Source organism: Sus scrofa, chromosome 6, assembly GCF_000003025.6.
Source record: "Sus scrofa isolate TJ Tabasco breed Duroc chromosome 6, Sscrofa11.1, whole genome shotgun sequence".
NCBI lineage: Eukaryota > Metazoa > Chordata > Mammalia > Artiodactyla > Suidae > Sus > Sus scrofa.
Window position 1 is genome coordinate 44,150,386 of NC_010448.4, and position 27,993 is coordinate 44,178,378.

A 27,993-nucleotide genomic window follows, 5' to 3' on the forward strand; every position below is an offset into this window, starting at 1 on the left:
TTACGGGAGCCGCCTCTAGCTCAGCCCGCGGGAATCTGGGATCTTTCAAGAGGCCCGACTGTCGGGGCGCGCAACGGAGCCCGGACCCTCTCCGCGGCGCCACGGCTGGCCGCTTTGCCATCCGTGGGCCAGCTCCAAGCCGCACGCCCCGGCGGCTCGGCCCAAGCTGCGCGCCCCTCCGAGCTCCCGGCTAAGCGCGGACACCACGGCTCCGCCGCCGCCACTCCCCCCACATTCCAGAGGCCGCAGCGCCGTCTCCTTCCTCGCATTCCTGCCCCCACAAAGGAGTCCCTCCGCCCCCCGCGCGGCCGCGGGGAGGAGGGGGCGCGGCCCGGCGCCTCCGAGCGCACATTCCTCCGCCGTGCGCGCCACCGAGCGGAGCGCCTCGGCCCCCGGCCCGCGCGTGGCCGGCGGAGCGACCCCGGCCCGGCTCCGGCCCCGCCCCGCCCCGCGCCCAGGGGTCCCGGGGCGGGCTCCGGGCTTCGGGCGGACGATGAGGCGGCGCGGCCGGAGCGGCGGCGGGAAGCGGAGGCGGAGGTGACGCGCCGGGGCCGGCGGGCCGGGCCATGCAGCGCTCCCGGGCGGCTGCGGACGAGGCGGCTCTGCTCCTGGCCGGGCTGGCCCTGCGGGAGCTGGAGCCGGGCGGCGACTCTCTGGGCCGGGGTCGGCGGGGACCGAGGCCCGGGCCGGGAGACGAGGCGGCGCAGGCGCTGGGCCGCAGAGGGCAGGGCGGCGGCGGCGGCCCCGAGGCCGGGGCGGACGGACTGAGCCGCGGGGAGCGAGGCCCGCGGCGCGCGGCGGTCCCCGAGCTCAGCACGCAGCCGGCGGGCAGCCCGCGGGCCAGCCTGGCGGGCTCCGACGGCGGCGGCGGCGGCGGCGGCAGTGGCAGCGCCCGCTCCAGCGGCATCAGCCTGGGCTACGACCAACGCCACGGCAGCCCGCGCTCGGGCCGCTCGGACCCGCGCCCGGGCCCCGGGCCGCCGTCGGTGGGCAGCGCCCGCTCCAGCGTGTCCAGCCTCGGCTCTCGCGGCTCGGCCGGCGCCTACCCTGACCTGCTCTTGCCCGGCGCCTGTCCCGCGCCGGCTCGCTCCCCGGAGCCGGCCGGGCCGGCCCCCTTCGCTCTGCCTTCGCTCCAGCTGCCCCCGGGCCGGGAAGGCGGCCCGAGCGCGGCGGAGCGGCGGCTGGAGGCGCTGACCCGAGAGCTGGAGCGAGCGCTGGAGGCGCGCACGGCGCGGGATTACTTCGGTGAGCAAGCCTGTCCCTGCCGCCCGCGCGCCGGGGCCCCAAGCCTCCGTCGTCCTCGTCGGGGGTCGGGGACCGCCTCTGGATAGGCGGCGGGCTCAGTGGAGGGGAGCGAAGGGTGGGCCGAAGGCTGGGTGTTGGACCAGGGGCCGGGATGGGAAGAGCGTCTCTCTCTTTCGTGTGTCTTAAGTGTGTTCCACCGTCGGTGGGTATGTGCGAACCTCCAGGTCTGAGGTTTATTTAGCGGCTCAGACTCTGGGTCTCCAGCTGGGAGTTCTGGCCAAGTCAGTGGATGCGTTTTTCCTGATTTAGAGAAGAAGTCACGTTAATACGCAGAATAAGCTTTAATGTCTCCTTAACCGTTGGCACTTGCTTCAATTTGTCATACAGGCACAGTCAGCCGAAACCGTGTAGGGGCCTCGCGGTCCCGGTGTTTCCTTTCCCCAGCAGTACCGGGTGTGGACAGGGGCAGGGAGGTGGCGTGGTCCAGATGCCTCCAGACGCCGCCTGACCTGAGGCTTTGATAATGGTAGCTGCTGGATGTAAAGTCCATGAGGCAGGAGAGGCCACCCTGAGGGGGAGAGAACGGAGCTGGTCACACTGGGCTGTCCTCGCTCTGGACCCTGCAGTGGATATGGGATGTTTCCGAAGGGAATCCTGCTTCACATCCTTTGCAAAGAAAACCACCGGTCTCCAAGCCTCTCTTTCCCAGTCTGACCTTGGCCTTTTGATCCCTAGTTCTTTAGACAGGGCTTCAGACTCTTAGGCTTGAGAGGAGGCTGGGAGGGGCTCCCCCCCCCCCCCCCCCCGCCCCTTACTGATAAGCAGACACCCGGCTTTGGATGGTAGTTATCATGTCTGGGAGGGAGGCCGTCCTGGGGCTTGTCTTTTATGGTTCATTCCAGCTAGCAGCGCAGGACTGCCCTGAACTGGATCTTGAGAGAGAAGGAAGGTTGTAGGGGACAGGCCGGTGGGGGCATTCCAGGCAGAGGGAAGAATGAGGGGAGAAGGGAGCAACCAAGAGTGCGGGCTGTTCCACTAGGCTCCCAGGCAGCTCAGGAGAGGTCCAGGTGGTCAAGGGAGTGTGTAGGCCAAAGGGTCAACTTGCCTTTGGGAGGCGACTTGCTGCAGGCTTTCAGGCTCCCCTGGGAGCGTCAGTAGGGTGAGAACAGGTCCTGTGGCTGCTGTCAGACGGCGGCCTGGGAGCAGGGAGAGAGCAAGAAGCTGTTTCCTTTCTTGTCAGGCAGGTGTGAGGAGCTGAAGCTCAGGCTGTCTTATGATGAGAAGGACTTTGTTTCAGCACTCTCCCCATGGGAGACTGTCCCTTTTACTGCCTGGAGGGGTGGAGGTGGGGTGGGGCGGTTGTTCTCTGGGCCTCTGAGGCTGCTCAGGAATCTTCGAGTGAATCAGAGGTGGCGGACCTGGGCAGGTAGTGGGAAAAGTGAAGGGGCTGGAGGTACAAGGCCACACGGGCTGGTGGGTCATCCTTTCCAAGGGAACCTGCTGCTCCCACTGAAGCCACATGGGATGGGGAGGTGAGTGATGATAGATTTTTGTTTTTTGTTTTGTTTTTCTCTTTTGGCTGCACCCATGGCATATGGAAATTCCTGGGGCAGGGATTGAATCCGAGCATTGCAACACCAGATCCTTAACCCACTGCACCGGGCTGGGGATCGAATCTGCAGGAACTCCAGATGTCTGTGTGTGTGTGTGTGTGTGTGTATGTGTTTTAAGAGGAGCCAGATCTAGATAACATTTTTCCTGATTTTTTTTTTTTTTTCTTTTTTGGCCGACCCTTGGCACATAGAGTTCCTGGGCCAGGGATCAGATCTAGCGGCAGTTTCAACTTACACCGCAGCTGCAATTCCAGATCCTTAACCCACTGTGGGAAGGTGGGGATTGAATCTGTGTCCCAGTGCTGCAGAGATGCTGCTGATCATGTGCCACATCGGAAACTCTAAGCTGCCCAAATCTTTTATTTTTTTATTTTTTAATTTTTTAAATTTTTTTATTTTTTTTGTCTTTTTGCCATTTCTTGGGCCGCTCCCACGGCATATGGAGGTTCCCAGGCTAGGGGTTGAATCGGAGCTGTAGCCGCCGGCCTACACCAGAGCCACAGCAACTTGGGATCCGAGCCATGTCTGCAACCTACACCACAGCTCACGGCAACGCCGGATCCCTAACCCAGGGATTGAACCCGAAACCTCATGGTTCCTAGTCGGATTCGTTAACCACTGCGCCACGACGGGAACTCCTGCCCGTATCTTTTAAAAATCAGGAAAATGTTGGCATCCTCTCTGTGGCGCAACATGATTGGCAGCATCTTTGCAGCACTGGGACGTAGGTTCGATCCCAGCACAGTGGGTTAAAGTATCCAGTGCTATAGTGTAGACTGCAACTGCCGCTAGGATCTGATCCCTGGCCCAGGAGCTCCACATGCCTCGGGGTGGCCAAAAAAGAAAAAAACAAAAAACAAAACAAAAAACCCCCAGCTATTTGCTTGAACTGCAGCTACCTTATTGTTGATATTCCACCTTTTGAACTTATAAAAGTGGCAGTTTCATAGAGGTCAGCCTGAATAATACAGACTTTTACGGAAGGAAGTCTGCAGGTAGTACGAGCTCAAGTGATCTCTGATAAACCTCTTCCTCAGAGTGTGTTGCTTCCTCTCTGTCCACCTCTTCTTCTTGGCCCTGGTGCCTGCTCAACTCCTGGTCCCTCTGTTTCATGGGCATCCCCTCCCATCAAGTTCCAGTGCCGAGAGCCGGCCACCAGCCTCAGGCCTCCAGAACCCCATTACCTTTGGTGACCTCTCTGCCTTCTCTGCAGCCTCCCACTCCCAGGGGCACACCCTGGATTTGCCCCACTTCAGCAGTCCTCAGTTTTGACTGCAACCTGGCGTCTCACCAGCACCTCCGATTCCTCTAATCGCCTTCTGCCCTGTGGAACCCTGGCTCCAAGTCCGTTGCAGCCCCCTTTTCTGTTGCTGTAATAGGTGGCAGCATGATGGTCTTTAACCTCGGTGCTCTCCTGGGCAACAGCCGTCGTCACTCTAAGCCTTGGTCAGTTCCCTCTTTTAGTCCCTTAAGAGCTTGCCTCTCTCTTTGGCCCCTGCCCTTGCTTTCTACTTTGCTGACAACATTGGGTGAGCAGTTGCAGTCTTGGCCTCCTGTCCCTTTCCTGCAGGCTCTCAAGTCCATGTCCATTTCTAAGGATGAAGGTCCTTCCATCTCCAGCCTCTTCCTCCTCCCATCTTCTGCTTTCCTGTTTCCATAGGACCTTTTCTTTTGGTTATAAGGGTTTCTTTTGGTACAAGGTTTTTCATTCAACAACAACAAAAACAAGAAAAAACAATAAGCCCAGGAGTTCCCATCATGGTGCAGTGGAAACAATCTGACTAGGAACCATGAGGTTGTGGGTTCGATCCCTGGCCTCGCTCAGTGGGTTGGGGATCTGGCATAGCGGTGAGCTGTGGTGCAGGTTGCAGATGCGGCTAGGATCTGGTGTTGCTGTGGCTGTGGTATAGGCCTGCAGCTGTAGCTCCGATTCGAACCCTAGCCTGGGAACCTCCATGTGCCAAGGGTGCGGCCCTAAAAAGACAAAAGACAAAAAACAAACCAACCAACCAAACAAAAACAAACCTATATGGCCACAGGGTCTCAGCATTTCTTTTATCCCGTGTTCTCGTCCCAGTGTCTGGTTGGCGTTGTCTTTGCTTCACCTCCCATCTCCTCTTAGCCTTCTGCTGTCTCCTTCCGGTGGACTGACCCAGCTCTTATGCAGCACCCTGGTGACATCATAGCCCCCGAGGTGTTTGTCAGGTCTTGGTCTGGATCTCCCTGCTGCATCCCACAGGTGGAGTCAGCTGTGCTCTGAAACTTTCTATTCCCTGAATTTTGGTGTACTTCATGCTGCTGGTTGTCATTCTTCAGTGTGCTTTTATTAAAGTGGTACAAGCTCACATAGAGGGAAAAAAAATCAAGCAGAACCAAATAAGACAAATAACACCAGGTCATCATTTCCCCTCTTGCCCATCCTTCTGTTCTGCTTCCCTTACTTAGGCAGTTGACCTCTGTTCCTTTCACCGTGTTTTCTGATAACTTAGGCAATGAACAGTGTCAGGTTTTCAAAGTTGATGGACAAGAATGAAAGAATGGAGGTTGGTCACTCTCACTGGCTGCAATTTGGGGCATAGATTACGGGAGGCCCGGATGGGACGCTGTGAGAACGGTGTTGAAAGAGCAGGTGGCCTAAGAATTGATGACACTGACTCAGGCCCCTGGAAGTGAGGGGAGAGAATGAAGTCCAGATTAGTGCACGGAGCAGCCAAGATTCAGAGTTGGAGGTGAGAAAGAGAGGGTGGATGTGGGTGCTTCCTGAAACCTGGCTGCTTGAATCAAGTGCTGTGTCCTGAGCAGGAAGCTGGAGCTCTTCTGGGTCTGCCATGGTTGGGGGTCACCGGGGAGGTGGATCAGGAGAGGGACCGGGGCTGAGCAGAGTACCAGGAGCCCTCGGCGGTGGGGAGCAGCTGGGAGCAGGTGGGACTGCCTGGGGGGATGGGTTAAAGCCACTGGTGGAGACCTGCAGACAGAGGTGTTTGGTTTCTGAATTCTCAAAACATGGACGTTAGTAATTAATTTCAGCATGGAAAGATTTCATATACAAACCTAGATGTCTAGCCTTTGCATGAAAAATCCAAATCATTAGCTGTTCGGGCCCTGCATTCCCACAAGGTAGCCATCGGCGGAGCTGATGTGTGGCTGCGACCTCTGGCGGCCACAGCTCCCTTCTCCATTCAGCTGGGTCCCCACCAGCCACTTTTACCTTCCTGCCTGGTGCGAGGGCATCTGAATCAGCTCTCCCTCCCCCGGGGGAGACTGCGGCCTGGGAGGCCCAGGACTGAGCGAGGGGATCCCCGGGAAAGCTGGGAAGAGAGAAGACCCGGAAAGCCAGGTGCAGATTGTATCATGGACCCCCAGGAGGAGGAGGGGGTCCCCTCTAGAAGGTCAGAACAGAAAGTCCCTAGATCTGCACAGTTAGGAGATGACTGGAGGTGGACTAGGCTTTCTTTCTTGACTGAGGGGACAGGGAAAATGGGCTGACTGATGGGGCGGGAGGGTTTTATGGAGGGAGAGGCTCAACTGTGGCAAGTGTTAAGGAGAGAGAGGTGGGGGAGAGCAGGAGGGAGAGGAGGAGGGCAGCGTGTCCTGGAGCAGCCAGAAGAATCGGGGTCCAGGGGCAGGTGGGGCCCATCTTCAGGCCCTTTGTGGCATGGGAGACCTTGGGTGAGTCTGGGGAGGACTTTTTTTTTCCTTTCTTTTGAGGGCTGCACCCATGGCATATGAAAGTTCCCAGGCTAGGGGTTGAATAGGAGCTACAGCTGCCAGCTTACACCACAGCCACAGCAATGCAGGATCCGAGCCACATCTGCGACCTATACCACAGGTCACAGCAATGCCAGGTCTTTAACCCCCTGAACCAGGCCAGGGATCAAACCTGCATCCTCATGGATACTTGTCAGGTTTGTTACCACTGAGCCATGATGGGAACTCCTGGGGAGGACTTCTGATGTCTGGGTTTCCTGGAGGGCTTCCCTAAGCCTGGTGCTGGCCTTCACCCTGGCATTGGTGGTCACCCCTCTCCCTACCACCCCTCCCCTGCCTGCTGAGCCCCCGACCCTGTGCTGCCAGGAGTGGTCCCCACCTCTGCTCAGTTATCCCTGCCGAGTGATTTCCCTCTCTTATTTCCTTTAGGCTTTTGCTCAGATATCACCTTGTCCGTGGGGCCTTCTCTCGCCACCCTCTTTAAAAATCATACACTCAGATGTTATTCTTTTTTTTTTTTTTTTTTCTTTTGAGGGCCTCACCTGCCCTAAAAAGTTATGGAAGTTCTCAGGCTAGTGGTCCAATCAGAGCTTCAGCTGCCTGCCCACAGCAACGTAGGATCCTCAGCAACGTAGGATCCGAGCCATGTCTGTGACCTACAACACAGCTCAGAGCAACACCAGATCCCTAACCCACTGAGCGAGGCCAGGAATCGAACCTGGATCCTCGGGGTTACTAGTTGGATTTCCACTGCACCACACGGGAGCTCCTCAAAAGTATTCTTAATCAGCCTTCTTTTCCTCCATAGCACTTGTTCCCACCTGAGCTGTGATTTACCTGTTGTCCACCCCCCTGCATTGGACACAGGCTCCCTGAGGGTGGGGATTTGTTTGGTGCATTGCACCCTCTCTGGCACCTAAACGCTGCAGGGCCTCAGTGTCAGTGTGCTGACTGAACAAGGGAATAATTTGACCTTATGGTTCAGAGGAGGGAGGTGGGGCTCCGAGGGTCAGTGACTCTGCCCTGGCGGTGCCTGTGAGGTCTTCATTCTTTTTGGTTCATAGACAGCTGCAAGGATTCCCCTTCAGTTGAAGGTGAAGGGGCTTAGGACAACTTTCTTTCTTTCCTTTTCTTTTCTTTTTTCTTTTTGCCTTTTTTTAGGGCCGATCCACGGCATATGGAGGTTCCCAGGCTAGGGGTCCAATTGGAGCTACAGCTGCTGGCCTACGTCAGAGCCACAGCAACGCCGGATCCGAGCCGCATCTGCGACCTACACCACAGCTCATGGCAATGCCGGATCCTTAACCTTCTGAGCGAGGCCAGGGGAATCGAACCCGCAACCTCATGGTTCCTAGTTGGATTCGTTAACCACTGAGCCACAATGGGAACTCCAGAACAACTTTCTAGGTGTAAACATGGCATCGTCATTTGGGTGGCGAGGACAGTGTCAATTATCTCTGACTTGTGAGGTGCTCTGCTAACTCCCAATCCTCAGACAGCAGCAGCCGACGCTAAGCAGTGGTGCCCTTATCGTTCCCACCTTAGCCGTTAGTAACGGAGCGATGGCAGCCTGCCTGAGACCAGGTGGGTCGGCAGCGTTAGGACTGGGCATCAGATGCATGTCCATTCAGCTCCACCGTCTTGGTGCTCATCACTGCTCTCCTGCCTCTCCTCCCATAGGCATTTGCATCAAGTGTGGGCTTGGCATCTACGGAGCAAGGCAGGCGTGCCAGGCAATGGGGAGCCTGTATCACACTGATTGCTTCACCTGCAACTCCTGTGGTAGGTAACCTCTCCCTTGTCCCCCTGGCACCATGGACCTCCCCCCGCTTGCACCTAGGTCCCAGGCAGAGACCCGGGACGAGGCTGGAGTGTGGAGGAGGATGTGTTGTGGCCCCATTCCCTCTGGTCTGCTCTGTTTTGAGAGACCCAGGCTGGGGGGAGATCTGCTGGGAGGGGCGGGGCCAGGGAGGAGACTTTTGCTGGCCACGGGGAAAGGCTGCCCCGCTAGCCCTTGGCTTTGGAGCCTCTGTCCTGCTCGGGGTACTGATGTCTTCTGGTTCTCCTGGCACATTGTGGAACCACCGATGTGCCTTCTGCCTGCCTGGATAGGGTGCTAATGTTTTTTTCCCTGCAATTTATTTTGGAGTTCCTGTCGTGGCTCAGTGGTTAACGAATTCGACTAGGAACCATGAGGTTGTGGGTTCGAACACTGGCCTTGCTCAGTGGGTTAAGGATCCGGCATTGCCGTGAGCTGTGGTGTAGGTTGCAGACGCGGCTTGGATCCCGCGTTGCTGTGGCTCTGGCGAAGGCCGGTGGCTGCAGCTCCGATTCAACCCCTAGCCTGGGAACCTCCACATGCTGCAGGTGCCGCCCTCAAAGAACAAAAAGACAAAAAAAAAAATTATTTTTGTTCTAATTTTACACATGGTATAAGCTATTTTTTAATGGTATAAACTATTAATGTTATAATTTAACCTAGACAAAGTCATGAAAAGAAAAAAATAACTATAACCCAATCAGCCTAATAATAAGTTTGCGCTCTTGTTTCCTACTGTTCTTTTAGGCTTTGTCCCTGAAGAGACGTCTTTTATTTCTTCACACAAAATATTTTAACATTTTATTTTATAAAAATATAATATATGCACAGTGTTAAATCAAATGGTCCTGAGAAGCTATTTTTTTTTTTTTTGTCTTTTGTCTTTTTGTCTTTTTTGACAACTCCCATGAGAAGCTATTTTTGAAAGAGCAGAAAACTGCTTATCTTTCTGTCTCTGGTCCCGTTCCCGGGGCTGCTGCTTGGTATTTTTTTTTGCAATTTCTTCTAGTAGACACCTCCGTGTTCACCACTGTTTCTTGTTGTATCAGTTTTAGAAATGATTTACGGAGTTCCCATCGTGGCGCAGTGGTTAACGAATTCGACTAGGAACCATGAGGTTGCGGGTTCAGTCCCTGCCCTTGCTCAGTGGGTTAACGATCCGGCGTTGCTGTGAGCTGTGGTGTAGGTTGCAGACGCGGCTTGGATCCAGCGTTGCTGTGGCTCTGGCGTAGGCCGGTGGCTACAGCTCCGATTAGACCCCTAGCCTGGGAACCTCCATATGCCGCAGGAGCGGCCCAAGAAATAGCAAAAAAAAAAAAAAAGAAATGATTTACGTACCTTTGCTGTGGCAAATGAGGAGCAGGTTCTTATACTCCCTCCTCTCCTTTCATCTTCTCAGTGTGGCCATTGTAAGCTGTGGTTTGGTCAATAAACCAGGTTTATATCACTATAATATATTATATGACTATGTAAATATGGGTCACCGCAGAGCTAAGAATTATGCTGTGATTGTATCTCCTTTTTTTCTATAGTTATTTACGTTTCCTCAAATTTTTTCCTTGTTCACTTTTTTCTCCCTTGCATTGTCTTTTTAATCATATCTTCAGTCTCCCACCCTCCACCCAGCCAGATACTCCATTCTAGCAGGCATTTTTTTTTTTTTTTTTTTGCCACACCTGTGGCCATGCAGAAGTTCCTGGGCCAGGAATCGAACCTGTGCCATAGCAGTGACCCAAGCCACAGCAGTGACAACACTGAATTCTTAACCCACTGAGCCAGCAAGGAACTGCTAGCAGGCATTCATTTGCGTTCCCCCTTGGAGCCCTTGGCTTCTCCTTAGGCTGCGCTGGTTGCCCCCTGGAACCCTGTGGAGTGTTCGTTCTCTGCCTTGAGATGTATACCCCTTGTATTGAATCCGCTGTCTCCTAGAAGCTTGCAGCTGCAGGTAGCAGACAAGCTGCTATGGAGGCTTAAATTCTAAGAATATTTCTTGACTCCATGAATTGGGAGCCCAGAGATAGGGCTGGCTTCAAGTTCAGATTTATCTAGTGGCTTAGACCCTATGAATAGCTTGGGAGAGTTTCCCTTGGGTTTGGCTTTATCCTTAGGGCAGCTTCTCTGATGGTGGTGAAATGTTTGCGGTAGCTTGATTCTTCCACTGGCACATCACCAATCTGAAGGAAGAGGGGGTATCTCTTCTGGTCATGTTTTTGGGTTGGGGAAGCTTCTTTTCCAGAAAACACTTAGTTTTAGTAAAAATCTCCTATGTCATTGGCCAGATCGTTGCAAACATCTGTTTCTGAATCAATCCCTGTAGGGGGAGTTCTCTGATTTGATTGACTAACTTGCCCGAGTCTCCAAACCATTATCATAGTAAGGGAAGAATTACTATTATTATTTTTGTTTGTTTTTGCTTTTTTTTAGGGCCCACCCATGGCATATGGAAGTTCCAAAGCTAGGGGTTGAATTGGAGCTTCACCTGCTGGGCTACACCACAGCCACAGCAACGTGGGATCCGAGCAGCATCTGCAACCTACATTTCAGCTCACAGCAACACTGGGTCTTTAACCCACTGATCCAGGACAGGGATTAAACCTGCATCCTCATGGATGCTAGTCCAGTTCATTTACGCTGAGCCACAAAGGGAACTCCCTATTTTTTGTTTTTTCTTTTTTTGGCCATTTGGCAGCATATGGAGTTCCCTGGCCAGGGATCAGATCCGAGCCGCAGTTGTGACTTAAGCTACACCTGCAGCAACGCCGGATCCTTAACCCACTGTGCCAGGCCCAGGATTGAACCTACATCCTAACACTCCCAAGACGCTGTCAATCCTGTTGTGCCATGGTGGCAACTCCAAGAAGAACTATCTTTAGACTAATCAACCCTTTCATGGAAAAGGGGAGTGGATTCAGGTTTCCTTTAAAAATACCAGGCTGTCTGAGATAAGGTTGGATACTGAACACAACTTGAAGAAGTAGGGAGGAATCAAAGCTGTGAAACAAACAGAAGTGTCTCCAGCATTTTGCTTTAGTTATCTAAGAACGGGCATGTGGGAGGTAAATTTTCTGAATTCTGGTGTGTCTAAAATGCCTTTAAAAAAAAAAAAAAAAAGAGTTCCCTGGTGGCTGAGCAGGTTAAGGATGCAGTGTTGTCACTGCTGTGGCTTGGGTCACTGTGGCATGGGTTCAGTCCCTGTCTCAGGAATTTCTGCATAACACGGGCATGGCCAAAAAAAAAAAAAAAAAAAAAAACCGAAAAGAAAAAGCGCCTTTATTCTACCCTCAGAATTTATAGTTTGACTGGGAATAGAGTTCCAAATTGGAAATAATTTTCACTAAGCATTTTGAAGTCCTAATTTTATTTTCCAGAAACCATGGTTGTTGCTAAATACTGATGCCATTCTGATTCTCATTTTTGCGTGTATGATCCGTGTTTTCCTTTTGGGAGCTCTCGGGGAGAGGGCAGTTCATTGCACTGTAATGGCCTCTGGAAAAGGCTGTGAACCGCATAGTTCCAGGAGGTGCCATTTACGTAGATGCAGCAGGAATGGTTCTTCTGAAATTGTGCAATGCAATAGCCTGGCTTCGGATACTTTGTTTATGTTTGGTGTAGGCATTGTGCCATTGGTTGTGCTGGGCACACACAGAGCTTTATTAGACTGGAGACTTGCCCTTCGATTCTGGGAATTTTTCTTGCACTGTTTCTTTATTCCATTCTTTTATCCACTGGAGCTGAATTCAGCAGTGTATGATCAAGATAATACATTATTACCAAATTGAGCTTATCTGAGGAATACTAGTGGATTCACAGTAGAAAATTCATTAATGTAATTTACTTCATTAACAATTAAAGAAGAACAACTATACAGTCATCTCAATAGGAGAAGACCAAGCAGTCAATAAAATTTAACTTTTATTCATTATGAAAATTTTTAGCAAACTAGAAGTAAAAGGGGACTTTCTTAACTTGATAAAAGTTGGTTATCAAAAATCTATGCAAACATCATACTCAGTGGTGAAATGTAAGAAAAATGGACCTTTTAGAAGAAGCAAGGACAATGAAGCCTGCAATCATGTCTTTTATTCAACATTGCATTGGAGGTCCTAGTCATTGCAGTAAGGCAAGAAAAATAAATATACCGTATTCACGGATATGTTCATGAATATACCCATGTTCAGTAACATGAACATGAGTATATTCAGTTGTGTAGAGATGGCAGTTTTTTCCAAATTGATCTGTAATGCATTGTAATTCCAATGAAGTAGGTTTCACGAATTTGACAAACTAATTCCAAAATTTAAATGGAAAAGTAAAAGGCTAGTAATAGCCAAGATGCTTTTGAAGAAAAGTTGGGGAAACTTCCACTACCATGTGTCAATATGTATTTTATAGTTACATTAGTTAATTTCATGTAGCAAGGATAGATAAATAGACCAATGGAACAGAGCGGAGTGTCCAGAAACAGACCCATTGCCCTGTGCAAACTTGATAGATGATAGAGATGACATCACAGATGGTTCTGGGAAAAATGGTTATCCATATAAAAAAAGTTGAAATCAAATCTAGGTGGACCAAAGACCTAAGGGTGTAAAGAAAAACTTGGACAATTTTAGGAATAAATAAAGAAGCATATCTTTACCAATCTTCTGGTTAAGAAAGTTTGTGTTTTTTTTTTCCCCACACAAAAAGTGCCAAACTTAAAAGAGGGATTGCCAGATTTGTCTACATTGGAATTAAAAGACTATTCATGGAGTTCCCACTGTGGCTCAGCGGTAGTGAACCTGAGTAGTAACCATGAGGATGCCGGTTTGGTCCCTGGCCTTGCTCAGTGGGTTAAGGATCTGTGAGCTGTGGTGTAGGTTGCTAGCTTGGATCTGGCATTGCTGTGGCTGTAGTGGAGGCCGGCAGCTATAGCTCCAATTCAACCCCTAGCCTAGGAATTTCCATGTGCTACATGGAAAACAAAACAACAAAAAACAACTCTATTCATAGGGAGACTCCATGAAGCATGTGAGAAAAGAAACTATATACTATGCCATAAACATAACTTCCAAGGATTATTTTCCAGGATATTTAAAATACTTACACGTATTACTTAGAAGAAAAGTACAGATAATTTAAGGTGTTCTTTTATAGTTTGATGTGTGTAGGTGTGGGTTTTCTCTTATTTGTCCTGCTTGGGGTTCGTATTGGCTCCTGAATTTGAAAATTGAAGTCTTTTATCAATTTGGGAAAAATCCTAGCTATTTTATTTTCAAAAATTTGCTTCTCAGCCATTATTTCTATTATTTATGTCTAGAATTCAAACTAGAAATATTAGGCCTTCTTGGGGGTTCCCACTCTGTCACAGCAAGAAACAAATCTGACTAGTGTCCATGAGGATGAGGGTTGGATCCCTGGCTTTGCTCAGCGGGTCGGGGCTCCAGTGTTGCCATGGCGTAGGTTGCAGACTTGCCTCAGATCCCGCATTACTGTGATTGTGGTGTAGGCTGGTAGCTGCAGCTCCAGTTTGACCCCTAGCCTGGGAACTTCCATATATCATGGGTGTGGCCCAGAAAAGCAAAAAAAAAAAAAAAAAAAGCAAAAAAAAAAAAAATTAGGCTTCTAATTCTATTCTGTTTGTGTCTTAGCCTCTCCTTCATATTATCCATTTTCTTGTCTCTCTTTGCTGCATTCTGTTGAATTTCTTCAGATCTGTCTTCCAGAAGCTGGAATCTAGATCACTGAATTTTCTCTTCAGCTGTGTTTAATTGTGCATTGAACACTTTCATCAAGTTTTTCATTTCAGTGATTGGATTTTAAAAAACATTTCTTTGTTTCTCTTTTCAGATCTACCTCAATTTTTTTTTTTCTTCCTTTTTTGGCCACCCCGCAGCATATGGAAATCCCAGACCAGGGATCTGATCTTTCATGGTGACCTACGCTGCTGCTGTGGGACCACTGGATCCTTTAACCCACCATGCCAGGCCAGGCCAGGGATTGAACTTGCATCCTGGCCCTGCAGAGATGTTGGTCAATCCCACTGTGCCATAGCAGAAACTCCATACCTCAATTTTTTTTTTTTTTCTTTTTAGGGCCGCTCCTGCAGCATATGGAGGGTCCCAGGCTAGGGGTCCAATCAGAGCTGTAGCCGCCAGCCTACACCACAGCCACAGCAACTTGGGATCCAAGCTGTGTCTGCAATCTACACCACAACTTACAGCAACACCAGATCCTTAACCCTCTGAGTGAGACCAGGGATCGAACTGGCAACCTCATGATTCCTAGTCAGATTCGTTTTTGCTGCACCACAGTGGGAACTCCTTTTTGAGCACCTCTTTACTCTGGCACAAGATGTATTCACTTTTTCTTTATTTGTTTTTAATTGAGTATAATTTACATGCAGTACAGCAGATAGATCTTAAGTATATAGTTAAAAGAGTTTGGATAAATGTGTATATTTATATAGCATGCTGAACAAGGATACAGAAAATTTTAACCCCCCTGAGAAATTCCTGTCTTGCCTTTTTTCAGTTGATCTTCATATGTTCCTCTATCATAGGCATCCACCCAGTGCTCTGATTTCTACCACCATAGATTAGTTTTGTCTATTCTAGAACTTCATATAAATGCAGTCATATAGTATGTACTATTTCTTTTTTAAAAAGTGGCTTTCTTGGGTGTTCCCGTCCTGGAGCGGAGGAAACGAATCCGACTAGGAATCATGAGGTTGCGGGTTCGATCCCTGGCCTTGCCCAGTGGGTTAAGGATCTGGTGTTGCTGTGAGTTGCTGTGGCTCTGGCGACTACAGCTCTGATTGGACCCCTAGCCTGGGAACCTCCATATGCCGCGGGTACAGCCCTAAAAAGACAAAAAAAAAAAGGTGGCTTTCTTTTCCTGCTAAGCATGTCTTTTTTTTAAAATGTGTTGTTACATACATCAGTAGCTCACTCCTTTTTGTTGCTGAATAAGATATTCTGTTCTATGAATATACCACAGTTTGCTTATCCATTTAACTGTAGATAGATACTAGGTTGTGCTATGAACATTCTTGTACAGGTCATTTGTGGACAAATGTTTTCATTTCTCTTGGGTAAATTCCAAGGAATGGAATTTCTGGGTCATAGGCTAAGTGTATGTTTAACTTTATAAGACACTGCCAAACTATTTTCCAAAGGGGCTGGTATCATTTTATACTCTCACTAGAAATGTAAGAGAGTTGGTTTATTCTACATATTTGCCACCAATTGGTACTTTAATCTTAATTTTTTTTATTTTAGTTGATTAAGGTATTTTAGTCTTTTTTAATTTTATCCATTCTAATGGATGTGAAGTGGTGTCTCACAGTGGTTTTAATTTGCATTTCCCTGATGACTGATGAGGTTGAACATTTTTCTGTTTCTTGGCCATTTATATATCTTTTGTGAAGTTTGTTCAAGTTTTTTGTCCATTTTTATTTTTTTATTTTTTGTTATTTTTTTATTTTTTATTTTTTATTTTTTATTTTTTTTTTGTCTTTTTGCTATTTCTTGGGCTGCTCCTGCGGCATATGGAGGTTCCCAGGCTAGGGGTTGAATCGGAGCTGTAGCCACCGGCCTACGCCAGAGGCACAGCAACGCAGGATCCGAGCCGCGTCTGCGACCTACACCACAGCTCACGGCAACGCCGGATCGTTAACCCACTGAGCAAGGGCAGGGACCGAACCCGCAACCTCATGGTTCCTAGTCGGATTCGTTAACCACTGCGCCACAATGGGAACTCCCTTTTTGTCCATTTTTAAAATCAGAAGTTATTTATGTGTGTGTGTGTATGTATGCATGTGTTTCTTTCTTTTCTTCTTTTTTGGCTGCCCCTGGCCAGGGATTGAATTTGAGCTGGAGCTGCGACCTATGCCACAGCTTCAGCAATGTCAGATCATTAACCCACTGTGCCGGGCTGGGGATCAAACCCATGTCCCTGCTGTAGCAGAGACACTGTTGATCCCATTGCACCACAGTGGGAAAGCCTGTGTTTCTAACAAGGTCTTTTCAAATGTTTTGTGAATAGTCAGGGTTTTTGTTTTTGTTTTGTTTTTTTTCTTTTTAGGGTGACATCTGTGGTATATGGAAGTTCCCAGGCTAGGAGTCAAATCAGAGCTGTAGCCACCGGCCTACACCACAGCCACAGCAAGGCAGGATCCGAGCTTTCTCTGTGACCTACACCACAGCTCACGGCAATGCTGGATCTTTAACCCACTGAGCAAGGCCAGGGATCAAACCTACTTCCTCATGGATACTAGTTGGGTTCGTTAGAGCTGAGCCATGACAGGACTTCCTAGGTTTCTCATTTTGATGTTTAGGTCGATAGCCCATTTTATGTTAATTTTTGTGTATGGTATGAGATAATCATTAAATCTTATTTTTTTCCCCATATGAATATCTAGTTGTTCCAGCACCATGTGCTGAAAAGACTTTGCTTTACTACTTGTATGTTTGTTGAAGCATTTATGAGTCTATTTTTGGGCTCTGTTCCACTTACTTTTTGTCTCTCTTTACCATAGTATTATAGTCATGATTTCTGTAAGTCTTAAAATAAGTAGTGTAAGTCTTCTAGTTTTGTTGATCATTTTCAAGATCATTTTGGCCATTCTTGTTTCTTTTGTGTTTTTATATAAATTAAAAAATTGGCACACCAGTTTCCACACAAAAAATGGGTGCTGGGAACTTGATTGGGTGGCAGTAAATGTGTAGATCAGCTTGGGGAGAATTGATATGAGAACATTTGAAGCCATGAAGCTGGTTCTCAGGAACTGTACAAGGTTTAAGATTTTTCCCTACATGCACGCCGACAGGAGAGCCTGCCAGTGTTTCTCAGGTGCTGACTGAAGACATGATCATTGGAGTTCCCTGGTGGCTCAGTGAATTGAAGATCTGGCAGTTGTCACTGCAGCAGCCTAGTCTGCTGGGCCTGTGGTTTTGACAAGGATGCCTTTTTCTTTTTAAGTTTTTGTTCAATTTATTTAAAACTAAAAAACTCCCATATCACCCATTTTCCCATCCCTAACCCCCTGTGTCTTGCGACCATGAAACCATTCTCTGTATCTATGAACTTGTTTGTTTGTTTTGACTGCACCCATGGTATGTGGAAATTCTTGGGCTGGGGATCAAACCCACACTGCAGTTGCCACCTGTGCCACAGCAGTGACAAAGCTGGATCCTTAACCTGCCACAAGGGAACTCCTTTTTTTTGTTTTTAAAGTTTACACATATAAGAGAGATCATATGGTGTATTTGTTTCTTGGTCTGACTTATTTGACCTAGCATAATGCCTTTGAGGTCCATCCGTGTGGTTGCAAATGGCAAGATTTCGTGCACGCGCGCATGCTCTGTAGGGCTGCACCCTTGGCTTATGGGAGTTCCTAGGCTAGGGGTTAAATCAGAGCTGCAGTTGCCAGCCTACACCACAGCCACAGCAACTCGTGATCTGAGCTGCGTCTGCGACCTGTGCCACAGCTCATGGCAAAGCCAGATCCTTAACCCACTAGCAGGGCTGGGGGTTGAACCCACATCCTCATGGATACTAGTTGGGTTCATTACTGCTGAGCCACAACAGCAACTCCCACAAATCTTTGTGAAGTAGTGTTTTCATTTTCTTTAGAAAAATACCCAAAAGTGGAGTTACTGGATCATATACCAGTTCAGTTCTATTTTTTTGTTTTTTGTTTGGTCTTTTAGTCTTTTAGGGCCGCAATGGCTGCATGTGGAGGTTCCCAGGCTAGGGGTCGAATCGGAGCTACAGCTGCCAGCCCACACCACAGCCACAGCAGTGCGTGATCTGAGCCACGTCCGTGACCTACACCACAGCTCACGGCAACGCCAGATCCTTAACCCACTGAGCAAGGCCAGGGATCTAACCCACGACCTCATGGATTCTAGTCGGGTTTGTTAACCACTGAGCCAAGATGCGAGGTCTGCCAGTTCTATTTTTAATAAAAAGAGTTATTGGAATATAGTTGACTTATATTTATTTCAGAAGTACAGCAAAGTGAATAAGTGAATAAGTTATATATATATATATATATCCATTCTTTTTTTTCCCATGTAGATGATTTCAGAATTTTTTTTATCTTTTTAGGGCCGCACCCATGGCATGTAGAGGTTGCCAGGCTAGGGGTCAAATCAGAGCTACAGCTGCCGGTCTACACCACAGCCACAGCAGTGTGGGATCTGAGCCAAGTCTTAACCTACACCACAGCTCATGGCAACGCCAGATCCTTAACCCACTGAGGGAGGCCAGGGATTGAACCCAAGTCCTCGTGGATAGTAGTCAGGTTTGTTAACCGCTGAGCCACGAAGGGAACTCCTATTACAGCATATTGAGTAGATTTTCCTGTGCTCCATAGCAGGTCCTTGCCAGTTACCTGTTCTGTACATATTAGTGTGTATATGCCAATCCCATCCCCCCAGTTTATCCTTCCCTGCCAGTTTTTCCTTTGGTAACCAGAATCTTGATTTCAAAATACGTGTTTCTGTTTTGTAAATGAGTTCTTTTTTATCCTTTTTTATTAGATTCCACATAAAAGTGATATCATATGATATTTGTCTTTCCCTGACTGACTTAGTATGATAGTCTCTAGGTCCATCCAGGTTGCTGCAAATGGCATTTCATTCTTTTCTATTCCATCATATATATATATATGTGTGTGTGTGTGTGTATGTGTGTGTATGTGTGTGTATATATATGTGTATATGTATATATATGTGTGTGTGTATATATATATGTATATATATATATATATATATACATACACACACCACATCTTCCTTAGCCACTCTTCTGTCCATTGACATTTAGGTTACTTCCACCTCTTGGCTATTGTAAACAGTGCTGCAGTGAACACTGGGGTGCATGTATCTTTTTTTTTTTTTGCTTTTTTTTAGGGCCGTATCTGCGGCATATGGAGGTTCCCAGGCTAGGGGTCCAATTGGAGATACAGCTGCCAGCCTACACCGCAGCCATAGCAACACTAGATCCTTAACCCACTGAGTGAGGCCAGGGATCAAACCCTTGACCTCATGGTTCCTAGTCGGATTCATTTCTGCTGCGCCATGACAGGAACTCCACATGTACCTTTCTGAATTAAGGTTTTCTCTGGATAGATGCTAAGGAGTGGGATTGCTGGGTCGTATGGTAGTTCTACATTTACTTTTTAAAGGAACCTCCATACTGTTTGCCATAGTGGTTGCACCAATGCATGTTCCCACCAACAGTGTAGGAGGGTTCCCTTTTTTCCACACCTTCTCCAGCATTTATTGTTTGTAGACTTTTTGATGATGGCCATTCTGACTGGTTATTTTCAATTTTTTGAGGAAGCGCCATACCATTTTCCACAGTGGTTCGATTAATGTACATTCCCACCAACAGTGAATGAGGGTGCCCTTTTCTGTACATCCTTACCAACACTTGTGATTTCTTGCCTCATTCTGACAGGTGTGAGGTCCTTTGTTGTAAATTAATTGACCATGTATGTGTGGGTTTATATCTGGGTTTGCTATTCTGATCCATTGATCAATGTGTCTGTTTGTATGCCAACAGCATACTTTTTAATTACTATAGCTTTTGTAATACAGTTTGAAATCAGGGAGCATGATGCTTCCAGCTCTGTTCTTCTATGTCAAGAGTGCTTTGGCTGTTTGGGGTCTTTTGTGCTTCCATATAGATTTTAGGATTGTTCTATTTCTGTGTAAAATACCATTGGAATTATATATATATGTGTGTGTGTGTGTGTATGTATATATGTATATATGCATGTATTTTGTCTTTTTAGGGCTGCACCTGTGGCATATGGAGGTTCCCAGGCTAGGGATTGAATCGGAGCTGTAGCCACTGGCCTACACCACAGCCACAGCATCGCCAGATTTGAGCCACGTCTGTGGCCTACACTACAGCTCATGGCAGCGCCAGATCCTTAACCCACTGACTGAGGCCAGGGATTGAACCTCATGGATACTAGGCAGGTTCATTTCTGCTGAGCCTCGGCAGGAACTTCCCACTGGAATTTTTGATAGGAATTGCATTGCTTTGGGTAGTATGGACATTTTAACAATATTGATTCTTTTAATCCATGAGCATAGAATACCTTTCCATTTATTTGTATCATCCTCAAGTTCCCTTATTAATGTCTTAGAGTTTTCAATATAGAAGCCTTTTTACCTCCTTGGTTAAATTTATTCCTAGGTGTTTTATTCTTTTTGATGCAATTGTAAATGGAATGTTTTCTTATTTTCTTTTTTCTGATGGTTTAAAGAAATTAAATCAGATTTTTGTGTATTGATTTTGTATTCTGCAACTTTACTGAGCTCATTTATTAGTCCTAGCAGTTTTTGATGAAGTCTTTAGGGTTTTCTATATGTAATATGTCATCTGCAAATAGTGACAGTTTTACTTCTTCCTTTCCAATTTGGATGCCTTTTATTTCTTTTTCTTGCCTAATTTCTCTGGCTAGGACTTCCAATACTATGTTGAATAGAGGTGATGAGAGGAGTTCCCGTTGTGGCTCAGCAGTTAATGAACCTGACTAGCATCCATGAGGATGCAGGTTCAATCCCTGGCCTTGCTCAGTGGGTTAAGGAGCTAGCGTTGCTGTGAGCTGTGGTGTAGGTTGAAGATGCAGCTCAGATCCTGTGTTGCTGTGGCTGTGGTATAGGCTGGCAGCTATAAATCCGATTCAACCCCTAGCCTGGGAACCTCCAAATGCTGCTGGTGCGGCCCTAAAAAAAAAAAAAAAAAAAAAAAAAAAGCTCATTTGCAAAGTCTATTCTGAATTCAACTGAACTAAAAGCAATTTTTAAAAAATTATTACAATTTCAATTTACATTCGAAAAGCAAGTCTTCATATATTTGCTCTGACAATCTCTTAACAACAGTTTTGACAACAACATATTCAGTTTAATTTTTTTTTTTTTTTAGGGCGGCATGCACGGCACATAGAAATTCCCAGGCTAGGGGTCAAATTGGAGCTGTAGCCACTGGCCTGAGCCACAGCCACAGCAATGCCAGATCTGCACTTCATCTGCAGCCTATACTATAGCACATGGCAACACCGGATCCCTAACCCACTGAGGGAGGCCCGGGATCGAACCTGGGTCCTCGTGGATTCCAGTCAGATTGGTTTCTGCTAAGCCACAACAGGAACTACAGGAACTCCAGGTTAATTTTTTAGAAATACTAGTTAGGGAGTTCCCGTCGTGGCTCAGTGGTTAACGAATCCAACTAGGAACCATGATGTTGCAGGTTTGATCCCTGGCCTCGCTCATTGGGTTAAGGATCCGGTGTTGCCGTGAGCTGTGGTGTAGGTTGCAGACGCGGTTTGGATCTGGCGTTGCTGTGGCTCTGGTGTAGGCTGGCAGCTACAGCTCCGATTCGACTCCTAGCCTGGGAACCTCCATATGCTGCAGGAGCGGCCCAAGAAATGGCAAAAAACCAAAAAAACAAAACAAAAAAAAAGAAAGAAAAAAAAGAAATATTGGTTAGTATAATGATAATAACATAACATTATAGGGGAATTAGAAAATTTGTCTGCTGGAGTTCCCACTGTGGCACAATGGGCTTGGTGGTGTCTTGGGAGTGCTGGGACAAAGGTTCGATCTCTGGCCTGCACAGTGGGTTAAGGATCCACCGTTGCTGCAGGTGTGGCTTAGGTTGCAACTACAGCTCAGATCTGATCCCTGGAACTCCATATGCCATGGGGCGGCCAAAAAAGAAAAGTTTGTCTAAAACTCATCTGTTGGAGGAGGGTGCCGAGAATGGCAGCAGGGGTGTCCTTCTTGGTTCCAGTGGTCCAGGAACCCCACTTCTCGACCCTCATCCTTGCAGGGAGACGGCTTCGCGGGAAGGCATTCTACAATGTGGGTGAGAAAGTGTACTGCCAGGAGGACTTCCTGGTGAGTCAAAGCTGTGCCCTGGCTGCTGCCATGGGTGGGAACAGGGGCGGGGACCCTCCTTCCGAATCACATGGAGATCCGAGGCCAGGAGGCAGCTGTTGGCTGGGCAGCAAGTGCCCTTTTGTCATGTAACACCCTGGATCCTGTGTCCCCTCCCAGTACTCCGGGTTCCAGCAAACGGCTGACAAGTGTAGCGTGTGTGGACACCTCATCATGGAGATGGTGAGACCCTCCCCCAGGCTCCGGGAGCCCCTCTGACATGGGTGGAGTCTGAACACCCCAACCTCTCACCTGTTGTCCACCTGCCAGAGGCTCAGAGCCAGAGTGTTTTCTGGGGGCAGTGCTGAGCCTTCCACCTGCACTGACACTTCAGTGCCTCGTACCCCCAGATCCTTCAGGCCCTTGGGAAGTCCTACCACCCAGGCTGCTTCCGGTGCTCTGTGTGCAACGAGTGCCTGGACGGGGTACCCTTCACTGTGGACGTGGAGAACAACATCTACTGTGTCCGAGATTACCACTCGTGAGTAGCTGGTGCCAGGGACGAGTGTGACTCCCGTGGGTCCTCTGCCTCCCTTGGGAGCATTTTCCTGGCCTGCCTCTGTGTGCTGTGCAGTCTTGGCCTGCTCACCTCTGGGCTCTGCTGGGTGCTCGGTGGTTGGGGTGAGGCATGGATCTCTGCCTGGAGCCCTCTCTCATGGTCCTCTTCCCCCCCTGCCTTTGCCAGGGCCCCCTCCTCCTGGTGGTGGGGACTCTTGGCTGTCCCACCCAGCATCTGTCCCTCTGCTCTAACGGCCAGGCCAGGACTCTTTCTGCCTGGGATGGGGACTTGGGGTCTCTGCAGAGTCTTTTGCTGCCCCAAGAAAGTGATCCATTTTCCTTTGCTGTGGCTCATCAGAGCTCTGGTCCTGTGCTGCCTTGCATGGGGCTGGTGCTGGATGTTGGTTTCTGGTACTTACTGTGGAGCCAGGCTTCATAGGGGTCTCAGCTAGGGGAGGCCCAAGCCTGGATGTTAGGGGGCAAGGACGTGCAGGAAGCATGAGGGAGAGGCCAGGGCAGAACCTGAAGCCATCCTGCAGGAGGTGATGGGGTGGAGGTGAATTGGGGAGCCACACAAAAGGCTAGCGCCAGGAAGGCATGGCAGAGGCTGCTCCTACCCCAGTGTGTCCACACAAGGAAAAGGGGCCTGATGCTCAGGCCACATCATGGGGCTCCTATGGATGGACCTGTCCTTGTGCCCTTGGCCTCTGGCCCTTCAGCTGGTCACTTCTGGTTTCCTTTATTCCTCCAGGGTTTTTGCACCAAAGTGTGCCTCCTGTGCCCGTCCTATCCTCCCTGCACAGGTAGGAACCACTCACCTGGAGATGATCAGGTGCCTGGCCCCACCCGGCCCTGCCGGTCCTGCCCGGGTTGGCCCCAGGTCTTGGGCCCCAGTGGGAGGGATGAGCAGGTGCTCCTGCCCCATGTCCCTCCCAGCTGAGGGACATGTTATGCCCAGTGCATACTGGGTGCAAGTGTCCCTGCATGAGTTAGAGGGTAGTGGTGGCCCCTGCTGCTGGGATGCCCCACATCCCCCTTAGCTCCATTGCCCATGGATGTCAGAACTGCCCCCTGGGCCTGTGAGCTCTGCAGCTGAGGTGATGGGGGAACAGGTGAGAAAGGGATGCTGTCTGTTCAGGAGACACCCTTGGGTGGCGCAGCTCTCTCCAGCGCTGGGTCTCCCACACACGCAGGCTCTATCCCAGCCTGCTGGGCCTGGGAAGCAGGGATGGCAGCGGTTTTCCCTGGCTCCACAGAACTGAAAAGAGCAAGTACACACTCACACCGACCCCCGCGTGATGCCCTGCGGCCATGGCAGGATGCCACATTCATTTGTGGCACCTGTGCCCGCCCAGTGGAAGTGCCCGGGTCAGTGCTCACATGGGTGTGAATGCACATCCCCGTGACAGGAGCACGTGGTATAGGTGTGTGCCCTCCCTCCCCCCCACAACTCGCCTCAAACCCTGTCTCTTTCTCCAGGGCTGTGAGACCACCATCCGTGTGGTGTCCATGGACAGAGACTACCATGTGGAATGCTATCACTGTGAGGTGAGCCTGCGCCCCCATGTGGCCGGGGCAGTCGCCCTCCCACACAGGTGCCCCTCTCCTTAGGTGTGCTGTGGGTTCTACCCCGTTCTGCCTGTCCTCCTCCAGTGAGAGCTCTCCCTTCCCCCGCAAGATATGATCGCTCTCGGCTCGTTTCTCATCCAATGAAATATTTCCTGAGGACTTACAGGGTGAGGGCATTGTGGATGTACAGAGGATAAAGACAGTCCCTGCCCTCATGGGAGAGACAAATACTCGGCAGTAGTTTTTTTTTTTTTAAATGGCTGCACCTGTGGCATATGGACGTTCTGGGGCCAGGGATTGAATCCCAGCCATAACTGAGACCTATGCTGCCACTGTGGCGACACTCAGGCCGTATTTATACAGGGTCAGGGTTATTAAAGTTATCGGGGGGAGTTTTCAGAGCACACCAAGGCCTTGGAAAATTAGGGAAGGCTTTCTGGAGGAAATGTTGGGGTCGTGGCCAGAAGCCGGAGTCCCATCTTGGGCACATAGATGGCCACTGAAGCCAGGGGAGCAAATGAGTCTTCCAGGGAGAGCTGTGGAGGGAGGAACCCAACGAGCTCCAACATTCAGGGGGCTGCACGGAGGCAAAGCAGCCACATGGAAGGCCTAGAATGAGAGACTGGAGAGGTAGGAGAGAAACCAAGGAAAGCATGTTGGGTTTCAGAGCCCCAGGGAAGAGCAGGCCTGTCAAGTGAGAAATCTTCAATAGGATTCAAGGGTCAGCTTGGAACCACGTGGCTTTATGGGGCAGGTGGCCCAGTAGGAACAGGAATCCTGCTGGGGACCAGGGAAGGAGGATGGGGGGCAGGCATGGGCTGCAGAGGGGCCACAGTTTCCCCAGCAACAGTAGGAGGGCATCCTGCTCTGATGTCCTGGGGACCGTGGTGTTTGTCCCCTTGGGCTTATGCTGAGTCCAAGAGCAGGTCAGGCTGCCCTGCGGATCACAGTTGGAGCCTTGGGGCTATGAGATGTGGTGCCACTGTCCCCAGGAAGACCCTTGGATGGGGACTGAGATCTCCAGGCCCCCACCCCCCAGGTGGTGGTTAGTAGCAGGCCAGGTCAGGGGGCTGTGGCTGGACAGGACATGGAGAACACCTGGGACCTGAGTTGCTTGGGACATGAGGCTCCATCGCAGCAGCAGCCCAGCTCCATCCCCTGTGTGGGGCGGGGCAGGGCAGGTGTTGGTCTCAGGGCCTTTGGGTAACAAGTGTTGAAGCTTCCAGGCTGGAGTTCAGCCCTGGATGCAGTGAGAGTGTGGCCAAAAGGGCCACCTTGGGTGGGGGCAGAAGGAAAGAAAATGTTGTCCACACCCTCTGTGGCTGCCCTTCACACTTTGTTATTTACAGAAGTCAAACTCCAGTCATATAACCTGTTAAACAAATTAGCCTATAAAATATCCTTCAGACATCGAATGTTTACTTGATGTCTTCAGTTCTTCTCTTCCATTGTCTCTTAAGGCCACTGAGCTCAAGCATTTGACCTCCCCCTCTTCCCAAGGTCACCAGTGATCCCCACTGGGGACTAGGAGATTGTTCTCAGTTGTCACTGTCCTAAGTCTGCAGCAACTTTCCAAGATGATACATTGTGCCCTTAGGGCAGGCTGATTTTAGTCTTCCTTTTATTTTCCCCTGATATCTTGGATAAAGTCCCACTCTTCTTTCCTCTCTTAAGGTTAGAGCTTCCACAGCTCAGATGCAGGTGCTCTTCTTTTTCTAGTTATCTGCCCCTCCCCCCACCGAGAGAGAAACTCTTGCTGTTCTGTTAAAAAACTATCACATTTTGGAGTTCTCATCCTGGCTCTGTGGAAATGAATCTGATTAGTATCCATGAGGACGAAGGTTTGATTCCTGGCCTCAGTGGGTTAAGGATCCGGCGTTGCCGTGAGCTGTGGTGTAGGTCACAGGTATGGCTGGGATCTGGCAGCTGTGGCTGTGACCTAGGCCAGTGGCTCCAGCTCTGATTCAACCCTGGCCTGGAAACTTCCATATATATGCTGCGGGTGCGGCCCTAAAAAGACAAAAACAAACAAACAGAAAAACCCCTATCACATTTTTTGCTGATACCCCAATTTACTGCCCAGCCCTCTCGGCCAGACTCCAGGCTCGTGTTCAACTGTCTCCCTCGTGGCTGGCTCCTTTGGATGTGTAGGAGGCTCTCCCACCCTCCAGTGTCCCACATTGGGCTCCTGACCCCCTCTGCCAAAGAATAAAGGCCGAAATCCTCCGGAAGGGGTGCAGGGTCCTAAATCTCTGATGTCCCCCTCCTTGCTTACTCCGGGGCCGGCCGGGGCTGTGTTCTTCCCTAGGACTGCGGGCTGCAGCTGAGCGGGGAGGATGGACGCCGCTGCTACCCCCTGGAGGGCCACCTGCTGTGCCGCCGCTGCCACCTGCGGCGCCTCCGACCCGGGCCACTTCCCTCACCTGCTGTGCACGTCACGGAGCTCTGAGCTGGAGCTCCGAGCTGGGGCGGGGAGCCAGACTCTGGGGCCGTCTGTGCGCGCAGGCGCCCGTGTTTGTGTGTGTGCGCAGGCGCGCGTGTTCTTGCGTGTGTGTTTTTGCGCGCGCGCGCGCGCGGCCGATGGCTGAAGCAGGTCAGTGTCGGGGCTTCGTGCCGGCGGGCGCGGCCGCTGGCTCCCCCCCGCCCCCTCCCCCCACTCGCCACCGAGCTGCTGTCCGAGGGGCTGGCCCCGCGGCGAAGCTACTAATATTTATTCACCGTTTGTGCCTCCTCAAGCCGCTTCTTCCTCCCGGGCTCTGCCTGCCTCCCGCCGCCACCCCATCACCAGCCTTCTGTTTCGGAACCCCGCCCTGTGCCCCATATCCTCGGGGGCAGGCTCCCAGACCCGCTGAGGGTCTCGGGGTAGAAGATGGCCATTACCGAGTGCAGGGGGCGGCCGCCGTCCTCCCACGGGCCCTGGGGCGGGAGCCAGTTTCCCTGTATAGGTGGGACCTGGGACTCCTTTCAAGAGTGCGCGGGGCGGGGCGGGGCAGTGTGTGGTCTGGCAGGCGGGGGTTTGCAAAGGGCACGCGTGTTTGTTTCATAAGCGTCTTGCCCATTGGTAGGTGGGGAGGGTGCCTTGTTTGGCTGGGGTCACTGGAGGAGGTGAGGAATGACACCCTTGGGGAGTGGAGCCAGCGAAGGAGCCTTGCCTTTGGCCGTTGTGGTCACTTCGGGGTTTGGCCCCCGGGGTTCTAACGGGTGTTTCTAACCCTAGTCCTGCCTGGGTCTTTCCCATCCCTGGCTCCTCCTTCCTCCTCCCCGGGAAAAGAACACCTCAGGCAGAATTCCAGCCTCAGGTCTCGGACAAGAGAGACCGCGAGGGGGCGCCCTGCCCACTTGTTGGCAGAAAAGCACTGTGTATTGGGCTCCACGACAAAAGCATATGATTTGACTTAAATTAAGTTTTTCCTTTGAGAATATTTTCATTTTCTTTAAAAGAATATAGTTTTCTTCTAAAAACTTGGTCCACGGTTGTTATTTCTTAGGAAAAGTACAAGAAACTCACAAGTGTCCTATTTGTATATCATATAGCTAATGTTCAAGTGGTAAAACATTGTAGTCTAACTATTTTTGTATAAATTCCTTTGAAATCTCAAAA

The 27,993-nt window shown here is 50.0% G+C and overlaps 1 protein-coding gene across 2 annotated transcripts; it reads left to right on the top strand.

Annotated features, from left to right (window-relative positions):
* On the top strand, positions 490-27,993 carry WTIP (WT1 interacting protein). 2 transcript variants are annotated; one of them, XM_021097104.1, is made up of 8 exons: positions 490-1,245; positions 8,247-8,348; positions 22,219-22,286; positions 22,446-22,508; positions 22,676-22,806; positions 23,575-23,626; positions 24,303-24,371; positions 26,701-27,993. In XM_021097104.1, the coding sequence occupies exons 1-8, from the start codon at positions 567-569 to the stop codon at positions 26,839-26,841; spliced, it is 1,305 nt and encodes a 434-aa protein (XP_020952763.1). In that variant the 5' UTR covers positions 490-566; the 3' UTR covers positions 26,842-27,993. The 2 variants fall into 2 exon arrangements, with proteins under 2 accessions (XP_020952763.1, XP_020952764.1); XM_021097105.1 differs by lacking the exon at positions 23,575-23,626 and having other exon boundaries at positions 26,701-26,929.

Bases quoted from the DNA above. Each gene is read 5' to 3' on its own strand.
- WTIP (XM_021097104.1), top strand. From the start codon at position 567: ATGCAGCGCTCCCGGGCGGCTGCGGACGAGGCGGCTCTGCTCCTGGCC. The intron at 8,349-22,218 runs GTAGGTAACCTC...TCATCCTTGCAG, and splicing joins CTTCACCTGCAACTCCTGTG to GGAGACGGCTTCGCGGGAAG. The intron at 24,372-26,700 runs GTGAGCCTGCGC...GTTCTTCCCTAG, and splicing joins TGGAATGCTATCACTGTGAG to GACTGCGGGCTGCAGCTGAG.